We start from the raw sequence: 22662 nt of genomic DNA, 5'->3' as shown, positions 1-22662 counted from the left end.
ATTAGCTCTTCAAATAAAAATGGGAAGAGTGCGATATCTTAAAGTATCTCAATATACAGTCATGCCTACAGTAATCATTAATATATATTATCCAAGAAACTGTCCTAAAACCTCACATATATGACTTGAGTTGATTTTTATATCTATAACTTGGTTATTATTGCTGTATATAGCTAAAAGACAAAGAAACTAATGTATAGAGAAGTTAAGTAAGCTGCCAGCAGTCACAAAGTACATGTCTGGTGAAGGCAGAATGCAAAGAAAGTAAACACCTGTAGACACATATTGTACAACCATGTTGGGAAACAAGGTAGAAATTTCTAGTATGGGGGGATAGTCTACAAATAACCATGATCAACCTTGTTTTACTGAATGGAAATTTGGCAGCTAATTGCTATGTTATTACATCAGCTTTTCATGTTTTCCAATGTTTTCACTGAATGTGTGTGACTTCAAGATTAACAACAACTTCACTGTGAATGATACATAAGAAAACACTCTGGGTTACCTGATAAACATTCCCTATCAATAGCATAACAACAAAATCCAAGTTCTTAATTTAATATCTTTCCATATCATTTATTAATAATAAAATTATATATTTCTACAGAAATTATACATGCTGGAAAAATAAGCCTGAATAGTGAAACCACATAATTGCAGAATTCTCAGTAGTTTTGCATGTATTAGCACTACACATACTCCCATTTAATGTTTCTTATGTAATTACTAGTTTTAGAACCAATAACCACAAATCATAAGTTTATCTTTAATTAATCTATCATTTTCTTTTGGCAACAAATATATTGTTCTTTTTCCAGTTGGTGCCAGAAATGGACACATGATATAGACTGATGAATATGAGGGAGATGTTATTTAAAAATATATTTGCTATTTTTTATTTAAAGTTTGTGTCAATGTGGTTTTCTTACAAATAGATAATTTATTCCATGTGAATGAATGTGTCTTATTGATGAACAGGTAGTTATAAAGCTGTCTGGTTATATTTCTTCTGATCTACTTTTGTTCAAATTTGAATTTGAAAACAAAATACCACCTTAAAATATGTTAAAAAACTGCAGGAACTGAGCTAAATAACTTTTAGATTTTAATTTCATTTATAAAATTAAACAAACTGTTAATCTACTGGTCTAGTAACTGTGCTGTTTTTCTGGATGCGTGAATATGTACTAAAAACCAGCATAGATAAATAACTCTGTCCTACCTATTCTGGCTTATTCGAAAGATCACTTTTATACTGAAATGAACTTAAAGCTGACCCACAGAGTAGTTTCTGCGTTCAGAGTGTTCATCATCGCCCACAAGACTGATGAGGGTGTGTTTGCCCATACCTCTTCTATACCTTTATTTTATCTTTGTTTTTTAACATTTATGTTAACTACCCAGATAACAAAAAGGATTCGTTTCACTGCCAATGGACAACAATTACATCTTAAGTAAATTACAAAGTACATACAAAATATTTTTTAATTGAAACTGTAAAACCTAACATAAATACAAAATAGCTCTGTGATAAGTGATAAGTACCACAAGCCATCTCAAGACTAGTTGCTGGCAGTTGTATTTAAACTATAGATTTTCATTTTACGGTTGCACAGCTTTGTAAACTCTGCATAATTCAGGGGGACTTTTTCTACCAACCCTGGAATGGCTGACTACACATAAATGCATATGTAAACATAGCATCCTTATCCACAGGGAGTGAGGTAAGGAGTAAGCTGTCTAACTCTGAAGAATTGAGTTGTCTTATAGGAAAATAACTATCATTTGTCTAATATGCAAAAATTTGTCCTTTGTTGCTGCATTCACTGAGGCTCTGAACTCTTATATTTCATACATAGACAACATATCTCTACTTGTACAACTATACATGACAAAACATCCCCTGTTCATACTGTGGATACCTGTAATTTGGTCAAAAATGATCCTATGATCCACTAACAACAGCACACACAAATGCTTATAATTCTACTCATGCTTTCCCCATATTTTGCTCTAATTTTCATAAACTATAGTGAAACTACTTGAATATTTACATTTCCCACATATATTTAGCCTTGAAATATCACTGGTTGAAGTAAGAATTCTTAAAGTATCCAAATGGCCTGATCATTACAGAGACTGCTAAGTTTGAATACGCATAAGTGGTGTAAGGGTCAGCGGGAACAAGATGGGAAAGAAACAGAAACACATCCTTTAAGCTGTTTCACGTGGCTTATATGGTGACAACACACAATCTAACTTCTCAGACTTGAACACTAACCACTGCAGGACACCAGTGTTCTCTGCCTTTTCTTTGAACATATTCCTCTTTAGCTACGTTCTATATGCTCTTGGCCTTCGATTCTTTCATTCTACCCCCCATAGGGTTGCATGTTTTTGTTGGGAAATATAAATAAATCTAAAAGTTGAGATTAAGTCTCCAAGTGTCAGAACATAGATGTGCAGAATCGAGACAAAAATGTCACCTCCTTCGTACATTTTCAAAATGTAATCACTTTCTAAAGTATATCCAAATATCAGTTTAGTATCTATACTCTTCTTACAAGATTGTGAAGAATTGTGGTTTTTTAAAGCAAAACAAACAAAAGAGTCAATGAAAGAGCTCTTAAGAACTGTGAGTTGGGGCTACAGTCGTGGCTCAGAGAGGAAAGCACTTGGCAAGCTGAGTTTGGGTTCCCAGTACCCATGTAAATCCTGCATAAGCTTAGGAACCAGCCTATAATCCAAGCACTGGGAAAGCAGTAACAGAAATCCCAGCTGAATACCAAATACATGAGCTCTGGGTCCAGTAATATACCCTACCTCACTATTTAAGGTGAGAAGTGACGGAGCAAGACAGTCAAACTCAACCTCTTGGCCTCCACACATGCCCATGCACACAACCAAGCATCCCCTTATACATATGTATATAAACAATCATGTGAACACACATGTACAGCCATGTTTGTATAGCACACACATTCGAACAGGCGTGTACACACACACACACACACATCGCAGAGACAGGTTGGTTTGAGTAATACACACTGCTCAATTGAAGCCATTTTCCCCACACAATAAGATATCAGTTTAGTGAAACAAGAAAGGAGTTAATAGGCTGTGTTAAGGCCGGCTCACAAACATGAAGGGTAGAAGAGAGAAGGAAAGTTGGCTCAGGCAATGCAAACCCTAGTGATCACCTCAGAGCTTGCCATCAGGCCCAGCAGAAACAAACTTCAACAGGAATGTACAGGCGGAAAGGATTTTGTCTGACAGGAGAAAGACTTCCAGGTCAGGAGCCAAATACCACTAACTCCCAAAGGCTTAAGCCGCCAAATACCAAGGGCTTATTGTGCATGGGTGGAAAGTTTCGTCCTAAGGAAACAAAACTATTTTAATGAATCACTGAAATCACTGGATATTTAGAAAAATGATCTGAAAAATACAAGTTCTAGTGACTATCTCCTTTAAATGAAGGAACTGTTTTGTGTTAAACAGAAAGAAAATAAGAAAGAAAGAGAGAGAGAGAGAGAGAGAGAGAGAGGAAGGGAGAGACGGAGGGAGGGAGGGAGGGAGGGAGGGAGGGAGGGAGGGAGGGAGGGAAGGAGGGAAGGAGGGAAGGAGGGAAGGAGGGAAGGAGGGAAGGAGGGAAGGAGGGAGGAAAGAAGGAAGGAAGGAAGGAAGGAAGGAAGGAAGGAAGGAAGGAAGGAAGGAAGGAAGGAAGGGGAGGAGGGAGAAAGGAAGAAAGGGAGAGGGGGAGGGAGTGGGAGAGAGAGGAAAGGTTTGAATGACTAGTCTGTTTCAAAAGCATTAAGTCCATAAAACCAACCCATTGATCTTTTATCATGGTTTTAGAATTTACTTATAGAATATATACTTTAGAATACCTCAGAGATCTCTGAGCATATCAGAAAACATGTAGTTCAATTGACTTAAGGAATATATGCCACAGACCATCTTTCATTTTATAAAATTTTCAAACAACATTTATTCATTTGTGTGTGTCTAAGTATGTGTGCATGTGTTTGTCTGTGTTTATATGTGTGTCTGTGTGTGAATGTGTGTGTAGTTGTGTATGTGTGTATATGTGTGCATGTGTGTATTTTCAAGAATGTGTGCCATAGGTTATACATGGACAGCCTCTGACCTCCTGAAGGAGCTGGTGGAAGGACAAGAATGGAATTTAGGTCATGAAGCTTAAAGGTAAGTACTGTCTCTTGAGAACAATAGTTTTTGTTTCACTTAATTTTCTCTTCTATGCAAATACTTCCCAGAATGATTTCTATCAATTTGCATATGCAAAACTTCTTTCCTTAGCTAGGATCAATTGACTACTAACAGTTATGGATTAGAACCTGTTTCTGTCTACAAAGCACATGCTGAGAAGTCATGCCAGTGTGCTGGATTTGCTAGAAGATGATTATTTTGACTGAAGAAACAAATTGAAGCCAAAAACATGGCATTGCATGATGAGAAGAATAGTCTACAGGTACTTACAACCTTAAGAACCTAGAAATAGGAATATGGGTTAGCTGGAGATGTAACTAGAGCCCTTGTCTGGCATGCACAAGGCTCTGGATTTGATCCCTAGTACTTCAAAGGAAAAATAACTTTAGCTTAAAAATGACATCTTAGATATAGCAACTAAGTAATACCTTAAAAATGTATATATTCCTAGATGACAATGAACTGCTATGTCTAAGTAGACTGTCACTGGCTAGATATATACTGCACTTGTTTCCAATTTTTCTGTAAGTCCTGTTTTGGAAATGTGAACAGTCAGTTTCTAAAGAACTGTCGGTCATACTACAGGATGCTGTGTTTGTTATATTTGCTTATTTTCTTTATCAATTATTTTCTTAATAGCAGAAAAGAGCAATCAAAAATGCATTACTCAATATGATAGAGTTGGAACACATAGCTTCCAAATAAATCTATTGATTATAAAAAATCTAACCTACCTCCCTTAAGAATGAAAATTTTCTAGTTTTTACAATGGCCAAAAAAAAAAATGTGCCACAGGCCGAGAAGCAATTTCAAAATTTGCATTCCCAAAATGTTTTAAACTATGATCACATCATTAGGGAATGTGTTATTTCTCAAAGCAACTACTTTGAATGAAACAAGTTTCCCTCATATAAATTTTGGTATATTTGTATAATCTCTTAGACAGATTTAAGATACAACCTCTATTACAATTATTTATCATGCATTCATTCATTCATTCATTCATACACTGTGTTTGTAACTTTGCAAATACTTGGATATGCAGAATGAAACGTCCAGCCAGGGCCAGGGCTGCATCTGTTCACATACTTGGCAACGTCTTGCTAGGGAAGAAATAGAGACTGCCCCTGTGGATTATGTCTTTTATAAACTATATTATTTTTCTGAGTTTCTAGTATTCCAAGGTTTGTAAGTAAGACAAGGCAATGATATTAGGCTAGCTCGGAATTGTTTTCAACTTTCTATGGAGGTTCATTTAGTAAAACAATGTTAGAAACCAAAGTGACAAAGATAACTTGACCAAAACTAATTCTATGAATCTCAGCAGCAAGTAACGGAACCCGGTAGCCCTTGGCTTCCACTTCTAAAGGTAGGGAATGCTGAATATAGATACCTATAACTGCAATGTGTAACCTTTATATCAGCAGAATGCTGTATCTTAAGATGCATTCCCATTTGATTTGGTTTCCTGTATTGGCCACCTCTTCTGATTTTACAGGGTACTAGCCAAAACACCAAATCTACAGAGCACAGAAGTCTGACACATTTCCATCTAGCTCAGCACCTAGGAATTATATATGGTGCTTCTTCTATCTATCTTCACATAAACAAGAAAAGATGAATACATCTTTGCAGACCTCACTCAGCCCTCAAGGAATGATACAGATGGAAGAAGACTAGACACCTGTTGGGTTCATCTTCTCTTTATTCATCTTTGGAGATTGAGTTAAAAAAAAAGTTAACTTTCCCTAGTTCAAATTCCACTTGTAAATTACTGGCATAAATCTGGAATCCACTGAACTATCTACAAATATGGCATTTATGAGTTGTTCTAACAACAGCTGTGGAGGGCTAATGGTTCAAGGCACTTTCTGGGTCAGCCCAAATAAGTCGTCAAAGCATAAAACCAGCTGCTCAAAGAGGTGCATTTTAAAAAGCTTAGAGCAGGCAGAGCTTTGCCCTGAATGGCTGCCTTCACAGTCCATCAGAGCTGAATCTCATCTACTACAGAGTGCTAGGTTATCAAATGGAAATATTGGAACCTTCTGGAGACAATACTTTTTTTTCCCTCTCTGCTGCTGGGTGTATACATTCTGAGATTTTAAAATGAAGAAGTTCACTGGAAACAGGAGTGGTGGGGAGGAGATCCAATTCAGGAACATGTTTTAAATGACAGTCCTCTACCTGATGGTTTTACTTTGGGACATGCCCTAGTATTATGTCCATTTTGTCTCTTGGAAAACTCTGCGGATGGTCCAGTGAAGTTAGTTTAGTGTCTCACCTGCGGTAGTGAGAAGAGATCTTAAAGCAAAACAGTAGGCTACTGCTCCACACCATTTCCCTTGATGTGTACCCTCTCCGCATCATGTCAAGCTGTGGGGAGGGTCTACCAAATATTAGGGGAAATGGGTGCTTTTCGCATATCAGTCAAATCCATTTTCTTAAATTTCTGGTGGTACTGACTCCTGCTGGCCTGATTTCTTGGGGGAATACATGCTCACTCTGTGAAACTCTGAACATTTCAATCCCACCCTCTCTAGCATCATTGTGATCTCCATGGTAAATCACTGCTCTGTCAATAGGTTGCTTACTTTAAAACTTAACCATTTCTATCCTGGTCTTCTTTTTGCTGAGAAATCACTAGGACTATGAGACTGTGGACAACCTAAGCTTTCAAGTCTTTGCTGTCAAGTTAATTTGTGTAACATGGAATTAGAGAGGCTGCTCTTTTTCAGAGAAGTTCTGTATAAATCCTTACAAATACACTTAAGTCCTTGCTTACAGTTGTAAGGCAATTAAATCCTCTGCCTTAAATAATTTGACTGTGCGGTGAAACTAGTTAGGTTAAAACTGAGATCTTACCTCTGAATAAATCTAGTCTTATGTTTGAATAGTAATGAAATCTAAGATGCATACATGTTACTGTTAAGGCCATTGGCTGCATTTAATTTTAAATAAATCAGTGTTCATTTGCTAAGTAGATACACAACTACTTTAAGAATAAATGGAGAGCAAAAGTCACTAGCATAATGCAACAGCTTGCAAAGAGACGTTGGAATAGTAAGCTTACAGAAAAAAAAAAAAAAAGGACACTACCCAAGGCTTGGAAAGAATATCAAGCTCCAAGGCCAAAGAATCTACTGCATACTAATCTTCCTTATCAAAAAACAAAAACAAACAAACAAACAAAAAACCAAGCTGATTGGGATGCAAAGACAAGAAAATAACCTGGTGTGTAATGAGGAGAAAGAAAACGGTCTGGGAAACTGCATGCCTTGGTACAACGATGCTACCCCAGGAAAGGAAATCTGCTGGTCCTTATTCTGTTACCAACCAGCACAGAAATTTTAGCCAGGAATTCCAACCCCATGGATCTGGATTTTCCCATTTATATTATGTTTCCTGTCCCCTAGGGTTTTCCCATTTCAGAAACAGCATCTCAGAGTCATTTTAAAACTTAACCAAGGTAACAGAGAAGAGACAGTGAATTTGAAAACCCTTCACAAGCATCACTGGGAGCTTGCCTATCAAACTTTGTTTTTCACCCAGCTGATCCCCTTAAAGGAGATAGAGTAAACACGTTCTAACTTACAGGAAGCAGACGGTGACCATTAAAATCTATATAGACAAGGAAACTCAGCTACTGTTCTCCCTTTGCCATGTCTTCTAAAACCCTGTGAGTCTGAAAGCTTGACTTTAAGTGACCTCCCGAGTTTAACATTCTTAATATGGGAGAGGATTTAGACAACAGACCGTCTGCCTTTCAGATGAGAAGTCTACTGGTATGAAGGGAATCTTATGATTTCATATTGTTGCCCTCAATTTTTCCTGACACGTCGTATTTCGAAACACTGTGCTGTTTCCTACTGTCACTAGCAGACTACAAGCACATTCCTTTCTGTTCACGTTCTGCAGTGTCATCAGCCTCAGAGCATGTACTGAGACTGAGTCAAAACTTCTCCCAGGGAGCTCTGGAGGAGGGCTGTCCAGAGGCTATGGAGAGACGGTGAGGTCGAGGACTAAGCTGCTCAGAATCTCTCAGTAAATTCTGCCTCTGTCACTAATGCTCCCTGTAAGATTTAAGCCCAGCACACAACCTCTAGGAATTCACCCCAAGGATTATAAATGTACTCTTCAGACCCTGGCAGATGAGCTTGATTGGTTGAACTGGGGTGGCACACTATCGTGTGGCATTTATATGCAGCTTACTGGTGTTTTTAAACATTTATCCTGCTTGCACATACAATAGGTTCAATAAAAAAGAAGAAAGAAAGAAAAACTATGCTTCAAACTTTCAGATTCAGCAGAAAAGCCGATTGAACATATGGCTAGAAAATAAATTCTAAAATTTCTAAAAAAGAAAAATATTCAGGAATGAAAAGTGAACCCCGTGCTTAAGATCAATCGTAATGTGCTATTTCATAAACATCTAAGCACTTCAGAGCGAGGAGTGTGTAGTTTACTAGTAGACTGAGTACCTAGCACATGTGAGAGCCCCCATTCCATCCCCTTGCCTTCCAGAGAAAAAGTAAAAACAAACATACAAGAACAGAAGACCCCCACTTTTGAGGAGAGAATACAGCTAAGGGATACATTCCTACAATTGAATGCAGAAACCCCAGCCCAGAATGTCAATGTCCTGGCATCCTTATCTCATGAATGACCACAATGTTTTTTTGCATCACTGTCCTTTTTAATGTTTCTTTTTCCCCCCTCCTCAACAAATCCAGTTGTTTTTATTTTTGTGGTGGTTGTTTGTTAATGCAGGAAGAGATATCTCCCTCACTTTTGTCTCCCAAACAAAATATTATTAGGGATTACATCCCATGTACAGAGAAAACAACCTTCACGGATAATAATGATCAAACCTTACGGAATGCAAAAACAACAAAAATATGTATTCTCAGATGACTGCAGCATTAGGGCCAAGTCAATAGTAAGCCCACTTCACCCACGCACTGCATAGTCTAAAAATGCTGTCAGGCTGATAAGAATTTCCTGACTTACTCTTTTTTCCAATAGAAAATATAGGTCATCAAAACAAGCTCTGACAGTAAAGGAACAGCAATGACGCTGTCAAGTCTCTTTAGCCCAATAACAGGCGAATAGTATATGAACTAGAGGAAAATTTAAATATCAAAGAAACCAATTTAATGAGAGAAGTGTGCAAGTGTGCACATCTCAAGCAAACCCTTACAGTAGACTCAGGCACTACTTAACAGACGTCTATAGAAGCTCTGAATAGAGCAGAAGCTGAGCATTTATGTAACTGCCCAACACAGACAGATTAGACTCTTTTTGTGCTTTATTTTTATTTTCTTTGTCAGTTTGTTCATAGTTTTTAAGCAAAAGAATGGAATTTGGGGTTCAAATTTAGGTCTATTGCAAAATGAGATAAAGTACTCAGAGACAGTTTGAATTGAAAACTAACTTTCATGATTAATGATTTTTCATTTGTCTAATTCGGCCTTTGATTTTTCTTGCTGAAGAAGAGTAACAATGCTGACCTCTCCCTATGCACTCATATTTCAATGGGATTAATTTCATAATTCCATAGAAGACAACCATGTTCACAACATCTCTGATTCCTTACTTTTTCAGGAGAGAACGTTATTTCTCTGTATACTTAAAAACATCTAAGTCTCCTGCTCATCCACATTCCAACTGTTAATTGAAGGCCTCTACAGCATGAGAGATGGACCAATACCCAAGGTCTCTGCCTGGATTGAACCTACGACGCTACTATTTTGTGTCAAAGAAAACATGATGAGTCAAAATGTTTTTGTTTGCCATTCTTGACCACAAAATTCAAAAAACTGCTTCTCCTATCTCTCCCATCAAAGGTAATTTTGTTTTAAAATAGTAAAGCTTTCTAATTTTAAAGTAAGTAATAATTACTAGCAAGGAAGTGGGGTCTTCTGTCTCATTTGGTCTTCATTAAGATGGGATTGTTTAACGGTGACTCCTGGACTTGTACCCTTTCAAAGTTAGCTGAATCTGACAGCCACTGAGTCTCATATGGAGTTATAGTCTCTTTCCCAAAGAGTAGCCCTATACTTCTAGAAAAGGGACAGGGGCAAAGGGAAAATAGAAATTCAAAGATCAGATTGCTCCAAGGGTCAAACCCTGAAGGCCAGAATAAAACATACAGTTCCTAAGAAATGAAAAACAAGTCGAAAATCCTGTTAATCATTATTTTCTAACTATATCTAGCTGTATTTTTAAGTTTCAATGAATTTAGCCTACTCTAATCCCTGATTCAGTATAGCCCCTTGTCACAGGCACGTTTTACTGTTTTTAACATTGTTCTAACTAAATTTTGTTGCACTTGCTATGTGGCCACAGAGTAATCTCAAGAATTCCTAGTGGCAAGTTCTTCCAGTGTCTACCCTTATCATCTAGTTTCCAGGTCCCTTTTACCAACATTTTCAGTCTCTTGGCTGGGTGGGGCCCAGGCATGCAGATACTCCTGGCTACCTTGGGCTAAGAAACGCAAGTCCACTGACAAACACCAGAAGGCTCTGTGTTTTGTTAGGAATAGAAAGTGAATGAAGAGCCTTTTGAGAATCCCTGTCTAAATCACAGCCGCGGGGAGAAAGGCTATGGATAAATTCTAGGAACACCGAATGTGTCTTACATCCGACCTGTGTTCCCACCCTAAAAGTCCCAGTACAGTCAGTCACTCTGTGAGCTCCCTTCTCTGGTAACCTCTGCTACCTCACATACTTCTGCCACTTACTCCAGAAAACGCTGAAATACTCTACTTGCCCAAGGAAACAAAGTATTTGAGTTAAAAGTTTACTCACACAGTCCTAAGACAGATGCCTTTCGTGAGCTTCAGGGAACTGAGTCCTAAGGACCAGCGAAGCTGGGAGCAACAGTCTCTGAGTTCAGGTGACACAGCTCAAATAAGCCCCCGGCCAGGTAAAGCCTTTCCCAGGATCCCAGCCCTGCCATGCTCAGTTCTGCCCTTCCGGGAGTGTCTTTTTCTTCCTATGGTTCCCAGCAAGTCCTAAAGCATCTTTCACGCCTCGGGACCCGGCGGGGCACGGCATGAGCCTGACACCGATACCCGGTGCCCCTCGTCCCCGCCCCCGGAAGGCTGCCGGGCTGGTGACTCACCTGCTGGCCAGGTTGGGGAGCCGGATGATAGCAGGCTGTAGGGCAGGTTGCAGCTGCCACAGGGTTGGGCAGATACTGGGGCGCTCCATACGGCTGGGGGTGATACATCACCTCCGCACAACTCATGGCAGCGGGGCCAGCGGCGGCCCCGGAGTCGCCGCCGCCGCTCTAAGCGCTGGCGCGAGGGGCGCCACCGCCACTGCCGCCGCAGCTGCTGTCCGCGTCGCTGAACCAGCTGCTACTGCGGCTAAGGCGGGTCCTCGGCGGCCTCGGGCTCCGCTCCGGGAGCGAGCTCGGGAGGGGTTGGCAATCAGCGGCGGCCCATGCGCGGGCACCTTCATTTTCAGCCCCTCCGGGTGCCCCCTCTGCTCGCGCTTATATAGCGACGGGACGACGCTGCAGCCCGCCCCGCGGCAGGAGCATGACAGCGCTGGGCTCAGGCTCAGGCATCCGCATCCGAGACAGGAGCGTACTCCGCAGTGCCCGCAGCAGCTGCTACCCGGTCCCGGCTAGGGCCGCTCCAGGAGCTCAGCAGTGCTTTTGCATACACACAATGCACGCCCGGGACTCGTCCTATCACCAGCGCGGGCGGCTGGGCGAGGACCGGGAGGCGGGGGCAGGGTAGCCGGAATGTGGGGAGGCGGGGAGCTTGCCTCCCCAGCTCTCAGGAGCAGTTTATCAGAAAAGTTCCATCAACTCAGGTCCACAGCGGGCGGGTCGCCCAGCAGGGGGACCCTGGGGAGGGCGGCTGCGGATTGGAGCGAAGTTTGGAGCCCTCTCCGCCTCCGGGCCCAGAGATGCTGGTGGGAGGAGATTGGTATGCGAGAGGCTCCGCGCCCTCAAAACTCCACGGTTCCCCACCCAGTCTCAGTCACCTGGCGGCCTGGACAGAGTTGCCCAAGTTCTGGGAGTTTTTGCAAAGAGCATCAACTCCGATGGTGCTAGAACCCGATTAAAGGAAGGCCAGGTGTAAATAAAGAGAGTTGTTATAAAACAGGTCGGGGGTAAGATATGGGCTTAGTTCCTCCATTAAAAATAAACCAAAGTGAAAGTTAACAGTGCTTTGAAGTGCCCACAGGCTAACAATAGTTGTTTCCTTGCAACATCTTCACTTAAAAGGCACATCTTGGTGGATTGGCATCCTGGCCATGTATGTTTACCTTTTCTGGCCTTTACAAGCTGGCTTGAATACAGCAAGAGAAAATAATTGGCTACCATTTCAATGTGTTGTTTATATGCATATAGCTTAAAACCTTCTACAAATTGAAATAAAAATTTATTTTTAAAAATATAGTTATACTCCAGTGAAATCATCAACTGTAACTCAATCAACCTTTATCTCTCTGACAAACAGAAAAGTTTCAATAAGGACCAAAAGGCTTAGTCTTTTTCAAAAGAAATGTCTTTGTTTGTCGAATGCATTAATGTTACATAGAGTAAATCACACACACGTGCGCGCGCGCACACACACACACACACACACACACACCAAAGATCATACTTTGAAGCCATTATGCCCTCCCACCAGGACCGCCTCTGTTTTGGGGAACAGTTCATGTGTACGCATGTCTATATCTCCCTTAACACTCACACCAAGATTGTGTTTGGTATTTTGTTATGCCATAATGGAATTTCTTCACACATTCATTATTTTATCAATCAAGTCTTAAAATATGACTATTAAGAGTTTATGTAGGCCGACCAAGAGAGAGAGAGAGAGAGAGAGAGAGAGAGAGAGAGAGAGAGAGTTTATGTAGTTCACATTTTAAGCTGTACTCTTTCTGGAGGAAGGCCATTCCTATCAAGGACATATGGAAGAACTTACTTTATATGATTATAACCCCTTTGTCCCAAGTTGATATAGCCTGGTTAGACCCTTTTCCGGTGATCTACTCTCATCGGTTACAGCTTCTCTCCAGGCAGTTCTGTGAGGTACACAGTTATAACAACAGCCACCACCCACATTCCAATCTGAACTTTGTCTAATGGTGTCTGTCACAGATAATAAAACCCCACCTCCCAGCTGAACTGGGAATACCTGGGAAGTTCCCAACCTTCCCTCTTTTCACAGTGCCTGCATCTGGTCTTAGCCTTCAGTAAGTATATCCTAAACTCTACACTTCTTCTGCTTACATCTCTGACTGTAAGCCCTAGTTTGTCCAGCTAGCTCATTCAGACTCTTGAATGACGCTTATTACTACTTCTCCAGCCCCATAACCAAACATCTTCTAATCCATTCTTCAGGACACCTATTCCAATAAAGATCTAGCCTCAGTAAGCCAAACAGAGCCTTGATGCTTTGACTTTTTTTTTGTTTTCTTATAAAGGACAACTCACTAATACTAAAAGTTACTAACTTGAAGTAACTTTTAAGCCCTATTTGTACAGAAATCTAACAGAAGACCTCTTCTTTGTAATGTATTTAGTTTTTCACGGGTTTGCATGAGTGAAGATATCTGAATATGTGAAGTCATCTGTAATGTACACAGACATATAAATTATACACATTTGTTTATTTAAGTACCTCTCTGTAGGATGAACTGGGAAGTAGTTGAACCAAGCACTCACAGTTTTAGGCTTCTTCCTCTCTCAGTTCTGTCCCCAATCTCCTAGGAGACCTCCCTCGGGGAGGTCATTTGCTTGTCTATCTGTGAAACAAACTGTTTTAAACTGATGACTTTTTTTTTTTCTAAGACAGGGTTTCTCTGTGTAGCCCTGGCTGTCCTGGAACTCACTCTGTAGACCAGGTTGGCCTTGAACTCAGAAATCCGCCTGCCTCTGCCTCCGGAGTGCTGGGATTAAAGGTGTGCACCACCACGCCTGGCTAAACTGATGACTCTTAATACTCTTCAGCATGAATCCCCCTAATTTTGATTAACAAACCAGTGAAGACTGTAGCTCTAGCTGCTATTTTTCTTTCTCATTTCTTGTTCCACACTTTGTCTAGAATCTAATTCTGGACAGAACTTCACTAGGTCTGGATTGATCATGGAAGGACAGTTTGACGTGGTTTCTTGACCCTAGAACAGAGCCAGCAGGGAAAGAGACTTCACAAGTGTTGGTTGTTGCTGTAGATATAAGGCTTGTTTGTGTAATAGTATAAGTATTTCCCCATTCCTCCTTCAAAGAATGCCCTCTCCGCTAAGGTTAATGACTTCATGATAATCAGAGATAGCATGAGTTCTAGCGAAGCAGGTGTGTCTCAAAATTACAATAGAATGCTGTGATCTTCAGGACAGCCCATAAGGCTGTGGGAAAGAACTCTGAAAGCATGAGTTCGAAATTATATTTCTTAACTATGCGAAATATTAAGATGCAATATAAATTGTATATTCAGAGATCTAAAGGAACAGAGGCAGCTGCACTATGAGCTACTTTGTCAGAAAGATAATAAGGAAGGAAATAAAGAGATTTAGGGAGTTGTGACCACAAGGCAAGATCCCACTAGCTAATTTGTGTGTTTGTTTGTGTATGCTTACAATGTCAGGTAGATTCCTGAGTTCAAGAGCCACACATGCACACACATACACACACACGAACACACATACACACACAAACACACAGAGAGAGAGAGAGAGAGAGAGAGAGAGAGAGAGAGAGAGAGAGAGAGAGAGAGAGAGAGAGAGAGAACAGACAGACAGGGAAAGTTTTACAGGAACAGTTTTACTGAGACAGGTTGCAGGTGAAGCCAGAAGAAGCTAGAAATTTAGAACATATTTCCTTAGTTAGAGGCCAAGCAGAGCAAATCAATCCAAAGCTGAGACAACCCAGTTTAAATTAATCAGCTTTTAAAGGATTTTAAGTCAGAACAGCTGAGTTGATCCAGCTAGTCAGCGTTCAGAAAGAACTGGAAAGGGTGAGCTTATTCAGCAATAAGTCTCTAAGATGACACTTATATCTCCTGAATCAAAGTTACATTTAAAACTGGCAAGGCTAGAAGTTTCCAGGTCTAGGAATAGTTAGAACAGAGAAGGAAACACTCTGGGCTCAGACCAAGCCATGTATTCACACGCCTTGGGTTTTACTCTCATCTTATCCCTTTATCAGAGGAAATAAATGCTACATTTACATCTGGTACCCAAAGTGATTGGAGAAGTAGAAAGCCTTCCAGTGTTGCAGAAAGCAGAGGACATCTCACAGAAACATCACAGAGGACAGGAGACATCTGACAGAAAGCTGCAGAGGAGAATTCTCCTGGGATCATCTCCAGAGGAAGCATCAATTATCCGAGTTCATCTGGATGCCCAGAGGAGCTCAGGAGACTCAGAAGTGTCAGAAGCACAGAACCCAGAGCAAGGGAGCCTCCTCTGGGACAGCAAATCACAGTAATTCAAAGCAACGGACAACTTTAATTAGATAGACAGGCTTTTCCTGCATTTAAAAAAAAAATGGGAAATCCCATTTCAGACCCCTTACCAGAATGGATAGGAGTTGATGGGACAGAAACATTACTTGAAAAGGTTAACACAGTACTTATTACAACTGTGGCCATTGGAGTAAATCCCTGCCTACTTTCAATTGCAGTCTTTATATACTTCTCAAAAAGGGTTGAAAACAATAATTGTACAATAAGAAAATTTGGTTATGATAGTACAGAGGCTTGGTCTTAAAAAAACACAAAATAAGGAGAACGGGAAGTGTTTAGTAGTGAACCAATGGTACCTAATGAAGTTAAAGATCAAAGAGACACAGCCCATGGAATCTATAGTGCCATCTCTTAATGAAGTTGAGGAAAGGCAGCCACCCCTACTGCCTTTGCTATTTACCCATGAACAAATGCCAGAAAATGATAAGAATTCACAAAATGAACAATTAGTCTAGAACCCTGTTAAAATACAGGATTTTAAACATTTTAAATAATAAATAGTAACTTATGGAATCATCTTATGTGATACAGGTATTAAATATCTGGGCTACTCAATACAGGATTATGCCACCCACCCCCCAAACTGAAAAGATTTAATACTGGGAAGCTAGCGCTTAATTACAACGACTGACATGATTGCCAGAAGTGGCAAAAGGCCTAAGCTTTAAAATAGTAAGCCTCTGTGTCATTCATATAGGGTCAGAGAAAGTTCCAATAGAGTGATGGCTGTGCATAGGCACAATAAGAAAAAGCTAGTAAGGAGAAGTCTGAAGCTGAGAGATACTGCCGCTCCCTTGTCCAAGAGTGGTGAAATTGCCAAAATGACAGAGACAAAAATTCAAATGTAGAGCAGTTAGGCCACTCCATTATCCTTCATATCATATGTCTCAAGTGACCTTTACAATGCCTAGCAACTAACACACTTTCATTGCTTTCTGTCCTTGTGCAAGGATTGCCTCTTCTTCTTCACCTTCCTCTTATCCATCAAATTCGGTTTTCTTCACTTTCACCCTTTCCCTTTATTTTTTGACACCATTTCACTAGCAAATGTGTAATGTGCACAATAAAGGACATGTAGACAAACACAAAGTTTACTGTTTGAACCCCATCTAAATGGATATTTCACAAATATTCATGTCAAGGCATAACCTCTCTTTAAGGTTATCTTCCACTGATATACTTCCATGACATTTCTCGATTTATTCTGTTTCTGTCATGTTTAATAGTCTTCCTCAGTTTCCAAGACATTTTTCATGTATTTAAGCTTTAAACATAGAGTATTTAGTGTTTGGTCTTCTCTTATCTTACTCTATATTCTTAAGAGATTTCTGTCATCTTCAAACTACTTTTCCACTCAATAACTTAGATAATGCCTCAAGTCCAGTATGTTCCTAATGCTTGATGACTTGTAAAAAATGCATTTTACATGGTCTCGGAAATTAATAAATAAATGAAGTCATAAAGTAATACATATTCTAAATTACAATTTTAATTTCTTTTGCAAATCACTATTTTATTTTGGGGGCTTATTGTGCATTTAAGTCAACACTGATACCTTTCTCACTTTCTGAAAAAGAACTGAATGAAGTAACGTCTAATATTGAAAAGAATGCCTTGTTGGCTTGGTTACCAGATGAAATATCTGTTTACAGTTAGGAAATATATGTTAATTAAATGTGCAAATTACAAAATGACACCATATTTACATGATCGAGACATAATGTAAGAAGGCAAAGGGGAATCCAGACTACAGAATGATAGATTCACTTTCCTCACTTCATTTCACTCTCTTTGATAGCTACCAATCTGTAGATTTTAATCCTATTAAATACAGTATTTATTGTCATATCTGTCACAGTAAAACTAATATACAATGTCAACAAAACTCACAGAGTGGGATCCAACTGAGTTTGAACATCAAAATATTAGAGTATTTCCCTATCACCAGTCTACCTTACAAAGTTTTTGAACTAAGACTAAGATCTATTCAAGGGCAGCTGATTTTAAAGGTAATTTTCAATTCCTTTAAAGAGATCTGAGTTGAAAATCCATAAGCTGAACACACAGAGCAGTGATTTGAAGGACATCCCAGGGTGTAGAATAAAGAATAATAATGGCCCATATCTGCTCTGCAGCTATCCTCTGCATTATTCTGGTCTCTCCTTCCTAGTAAGATTTAATATTTCAACCTGTAATATATTTCATCCTTTTTTAATTTTTAATATTTTTTATTGCATATTTTCCTCAATTACATTTCCAATGCTATCCCAAAAGTCCCCCATAGCACCCCCCACTTCCCTACCCACCCATTCCCATTTTTTTGGCCCTGGCATTCCCCTATATTGGGGCAATATATTTCATCCTTAATGCTAGTGACTCTGAGATAGTGTTTCTTTAAAAGATCAGATTTGTACCCTGTACACTTGTATCCTCTTATATTTTGCCTGATGATCTCAATACATGGAAATTCCTTCTTCTTAGAGACTGCTCTTGACGTGCTCCAACATTGCAGTACAGGTAACGGCTCCTACTTGAGGTCCCATGGTAAAGTTGAATTTCATGTTGATTAAATAATAAAAATGTTTTTAATCTTTATTGTTAAATTTAATCATTGAAAAGTTAGACTTTAAATATCTCTGGCTGTTCCAGAAAAGGCACAAAGCAATTACCAACACTTCACCCATCACGGATTCATCGGATGCTCTGCCAAGGCTTACTTCCATCCTTCCTTAGTACCTCTGTATTACTGAAGTATTTCATAAAACACAAATTATCATTTCTCTTAAATGTAGATATATTTATGTTATTATTAAACTTCTGTTATTAAGTCTCCTATTTAATAACAAAAGATTCTATTATGTAAGGTAAAAGAATATTAAGACACTACTAAGGCAAGCAAAGAATAAGAGAATGACTGTATGGATTAACCTGGTTGAATAATTCCACAATTAAAATACAATTATGTTATGGTGTGCGGGTTGAAATGGTGTCCCGTGTTTGGCCTGCCACAGGGCTAGGGCTGCTCCTGTAGGCGAACGCCAGAAGTTTGATTGCATACAAGGGTGGGGAGGCACAGGCTGAGGTCCCTGCAGACTGCTGGAGTTGGCTCAGACTCTCAGGCAGCACAGACGCCTCTGGGTGCAGAGGAAGAGCTGGTTCTGGGGTCCCTGGCTTCATGGAGGTCAGTGATGGCAGGTTCTAGCTCTAGGGCACTGTAGACATCGATGGATGTCGAGAAAGAGCGGAGAACAGAGTGGGGGACCCATGGGGCTGGCTCTGGCCTGAGGCCAAAGGGAAAAGGGTGAGAGGAGGACAGAGCTCCAGCTGTTCCCCTCCTTGGTACCCTATCAGTTTCTAAAGCAGCAGATGAGTAGCATTATAAAAATCACTACCAATCAGGTCTTGGTTCAGTATCAAACTGTTCCCAACATAGGAGACAGTTACTCTGATGACACCTCTCCCTTATAAAAAAAAAGGGGGGGGGGGTAGTTGTGGGGCGGTGAGCTGTGCAGAGGCAGCCTGATCCCCGATTGAGCTCAGGCTTAGAACACCAAACACCCTGAAGGTGACTTTTGCCTGCAAGGGACCGCAGGTGTCTGACCATGCCCTGTGGGCCCCTGGATCCTGTCACAGCTACAGCCTCCTTCAGCCCCTCCTCCTTCTGCCAAGAGATTTGTGGCCATCAGTCACATAGGAGCACCACCACCACGACCCACATGCAAACAAGGTTTCCCCAAGCTCTGCGACCAAGCCAAGGAGATGTATCCGCTGTCAAACCCTGACCTACCCCACAAATGTATATAAGAATCCTATCCAGAGGGATTAAAGGGGTACAAGAACTACTATGTCACCAGAGAGCTTCTGTTATAAGAGCTGTAACACTTGGGAAAAGGTCCGCTCTCCCGAAGTGCCACCTGAAGCTCCACCGCACCCCTCACTAGCTAGTCGGCCTCTTGTTGGCCCAGATCAACGAGACTTAGTGCAGAGTGGCAAGTAGCGGTGGAATAACTGAGATGGCACTGAAGAGACAGAGGTGGAGCCAACTGCAGCAGGGGAAGTGGCAGGAAACAACTTCCTCTTCCTGTTCCCACTTGCTCTCCTTTGCATGAATTCTTCAACCGGGCCAGGCCAGAGATCTCCGTGTTAAGCCTCTGGTACTGAGGCCCACAATGGTGTATTAGTCAGGGTTCTCTAGAGAAACAGAACTTATGGATAGTATCTATACAGTACAGTACAGGAATTTGTTATGATGACAAATTACAGTCTGTAGTCCAACTCCCCAACAATGGTCAGCTGTGAATGGGACATCCAAGGATCTAGTTGGTGGTCAGGATCACAAGGCTAGTAGATCCAACAGATGTGCTGACAAGTAAATGCAAGCAGGCAAAGAAGAGTGCATCTTCCTTCTTCCAACGTTCTTATGTAGGTTTCCAGCAGAAAGTGTGGCCCAGATTTATGGTGTGTACTAACCAGGACTGGATCTGGGACTTGTTTTATCCCAGGCTGACCTTGAGCTCAGAGATCGCCTTGTCTTAGCCACTATGCCTCAAGATCTCCATGCCAAGATCCAGGTCAGAAACTTGAATCTACCAGCCTGAAGATCTAAATCACAGGTGAGCCTTTCAATTCTGGATTGTAATTCATTCCAGATATAGTCAAGTTGACAACCAGGAATAGCCATTACATTTGGTAAATATTAAGCGAAAGAGTTTTTTTTCCTACCTTCGATAATTCAGTTTCCAAATAGTTATATTTACAATAAGCCTTAGAGCACAAAGGCTGGGCATATATCAATACTTTATGCTATTTTGTCTACTCTCCTGTCAATAACACACTGATATAACTTGATACATTCTGCTTGGGCCACTCTTACTCCAACTGCCCAGCCCTTGTGGCCATGTTGTCAATATTCATCTACCCCAAGGCATCTTCTTTTCTTTTCACCTCTGCTCTACTCCCCTGGCAAACGAAGCCCCACCTACCTCTCTTCTGTCCAGCTAGAGGCTGTTGGCTTCTTTATTTAACCAATAGTTTTAAATTAAGGAGCAAATCTACATAACCTCATTTGCTGTATGTGAGGATTTCATCATACCTGAGGCAACTAGATCTTGGGGGACAGTATTTGGCATCGCAATATATAGATAGCAACAGACCAAACCTTAACACATTTAAAATCTCAACTCCATCTAATGAACTTTTGGATGTCTTCATTTTTTCCATGTTCAGTCAAAAAAACTTACATGTGAATAAAACTTAGCTGTGAGTAAAAAAAAAAAAAAAACAAATTAATTTTTAGCTTTGCAATAAATTTTAGTTACATGTGCACCTTTAGTTTGTTGCTTGTTCCTTTAAAGATTAGTAAAGACAAATCTTGGCTAATTCACTGACAATCTTGATGTCTGCCTCTGACAAGTGGAATGTGTCCAGATGAAACTTGGGCTGGGTCTGAACCTGGTTCTGCCTGTGGAAAGGAACAAGGCTAAGTAAGCCAGGGAGGATTAAACCCTTGATCTTGGCATCATTAGCACTGTGTTTTAACCCACTGGGCTAACTAGCCACAGACAAAGACCAATTGAACTAATAAATCACAGCAGCCAGAGGGACCTGGTTTGAATTTCTTTCTCATTTTTAATACATTAGTCTTATAATTTGATTTAAATATTTTAGAATAAATGAAGCCAAAGGTCTGGGCTGCTGTCGTTCGAAGAGAAAAAGCAGAGAGGAACACTACCCACAAAGATTGTCATCAACCCGATGGACAAGGTGACTCTGAGCCCTAGGCTCTAACTGTACACAAAAGGTGTCAGCAGAGAAGAGAGAAAATCATAATTCTTATAAAAATTTAAACAGCTTAAAACAACCCAAAGTTTTCAGACCAACTAAGGAAATGGAGCAAAAGTGGATCTGTGGGAGAGAAGACTTGGCATAGGTAGGGGAGAGGAATGAAAGAAATGGAGGAAGGAAACTACAGTTGGGATGTATTGAGAAAAACAAACAAAAATAATGAACAAAATATTAGGTATATTAAATGCTCTAAAAAGCAAAGAAAAATATATTTGATAAGCACAAAAATACTTTGTATTTAGAGAAAACTTCTTAAAACGATTGAAATCCAATAACTTTTGGGAAAAAATATAAATTTTCTAGCTATTTCAAATGTTTGTTTGTTTTATAAAATGAAGGGGGCATGCATCTTTAAATCCTAAAGCTTAATTACATCCCAGCTACCCACTTCATTCTCACTATAAAAGTAGGACAGAGGAAAAGGAGAGTTTAATACTACTGTCCCCTGCCTTTAGGTACCTGGTAGGTGTTCAACACCCTACCTACTTCCAATGACCCATTTAAAGCTTGACCTTCTAGCAGTGAATCTCAATATTGGAAAATAGACTTCCTCTACATAATCACATGCTCTATTGCTGGCACCTTATATTTAGACACTTAATTGTATGCAATTAGTGTTATTGCTCTTTATGTTGTTCTGATCATTTCAATTATGATAATTGCCTCCCTTATGAAAAGATAAATTCCAAGAGGAAAAAGGCAGAGTTAAATACTTTGTTAGTGATTCACACAGCACCAAAGGTAGGTAAAGAGTGTAAACCTGCCAAGTTTAATTTGAATTTAACTATGATGTCTAATTGGTGAAGGCTGTGGAATATTTAGTCCGTACATGTATATAATGCTTTAGCTTTGGTCCCTTTCAGCCAAATAAGAACATGGATGGTAAGTATTTTTTATGTCAACTTCATATGTGATATTATATTCTGGCTAATTTCGTCTTTGGTGAGGAAATTTTATAAGACACTAGACACACATTTTTTTTGAATAATGTCAACATTATTGTGTTTGGCATAATGGTTCTTAATTTTTAATCACCTGTAGCATTTATGACAGTAACCTCTTTAATATAATGCACTTCCCAGCACAACTTGAAGAAACTT

General features: G+C 40.0%; 1 protein-coding gene across 3 annotated transcripts in view; it reads right to left on the bottom strand.

Moving 5' to 3' along the window:
* The window catches only part of Vgll3 (vestigial like family member 3), a 51341-nt gene extending 39465 nt beyond the window's left edge, over positions 1-11876 (bottom strand). For all 3 annotated transcript variants that reach the window (XM_029470821.2, XM_021185434.3, XM_029470822.2), the window contains exon 1: positions 11353-11876. In XM_029470821.2, the coding sequence (XP_029326681.1) occupies positions 11353-11478 (126 nt within the window). In that variant the 5' untranslated portion in view covers positions 11479-11876. The remainder of the gene's footprint in view (positions 1-11352) is intronic.
* Between the last annotated feature and the right edge of the window lie 10786 nt (positions 11877-22662).

Source organism: Mus caroli, unplaced genomic scaffold (assembly GCF_978045245.1).
Source record: "Mus caroli unplaced genomic scaffold, Mus_caroli_1 scaffold_17, whole genome shotgun sequence".
In the NCBI taxonomy this organism is placed as follows: domain Eukaryota; kingdom Metazoa; phylum Chordata; class Mammalia; order Rodentia; family Muridae; genus Mus; species Mus caroli.
The sequence above is the reverse complement of the archived record's forward strand: the minus strand, read 5'-3'. Positions and strand labels throughout refer to the sequence as shown.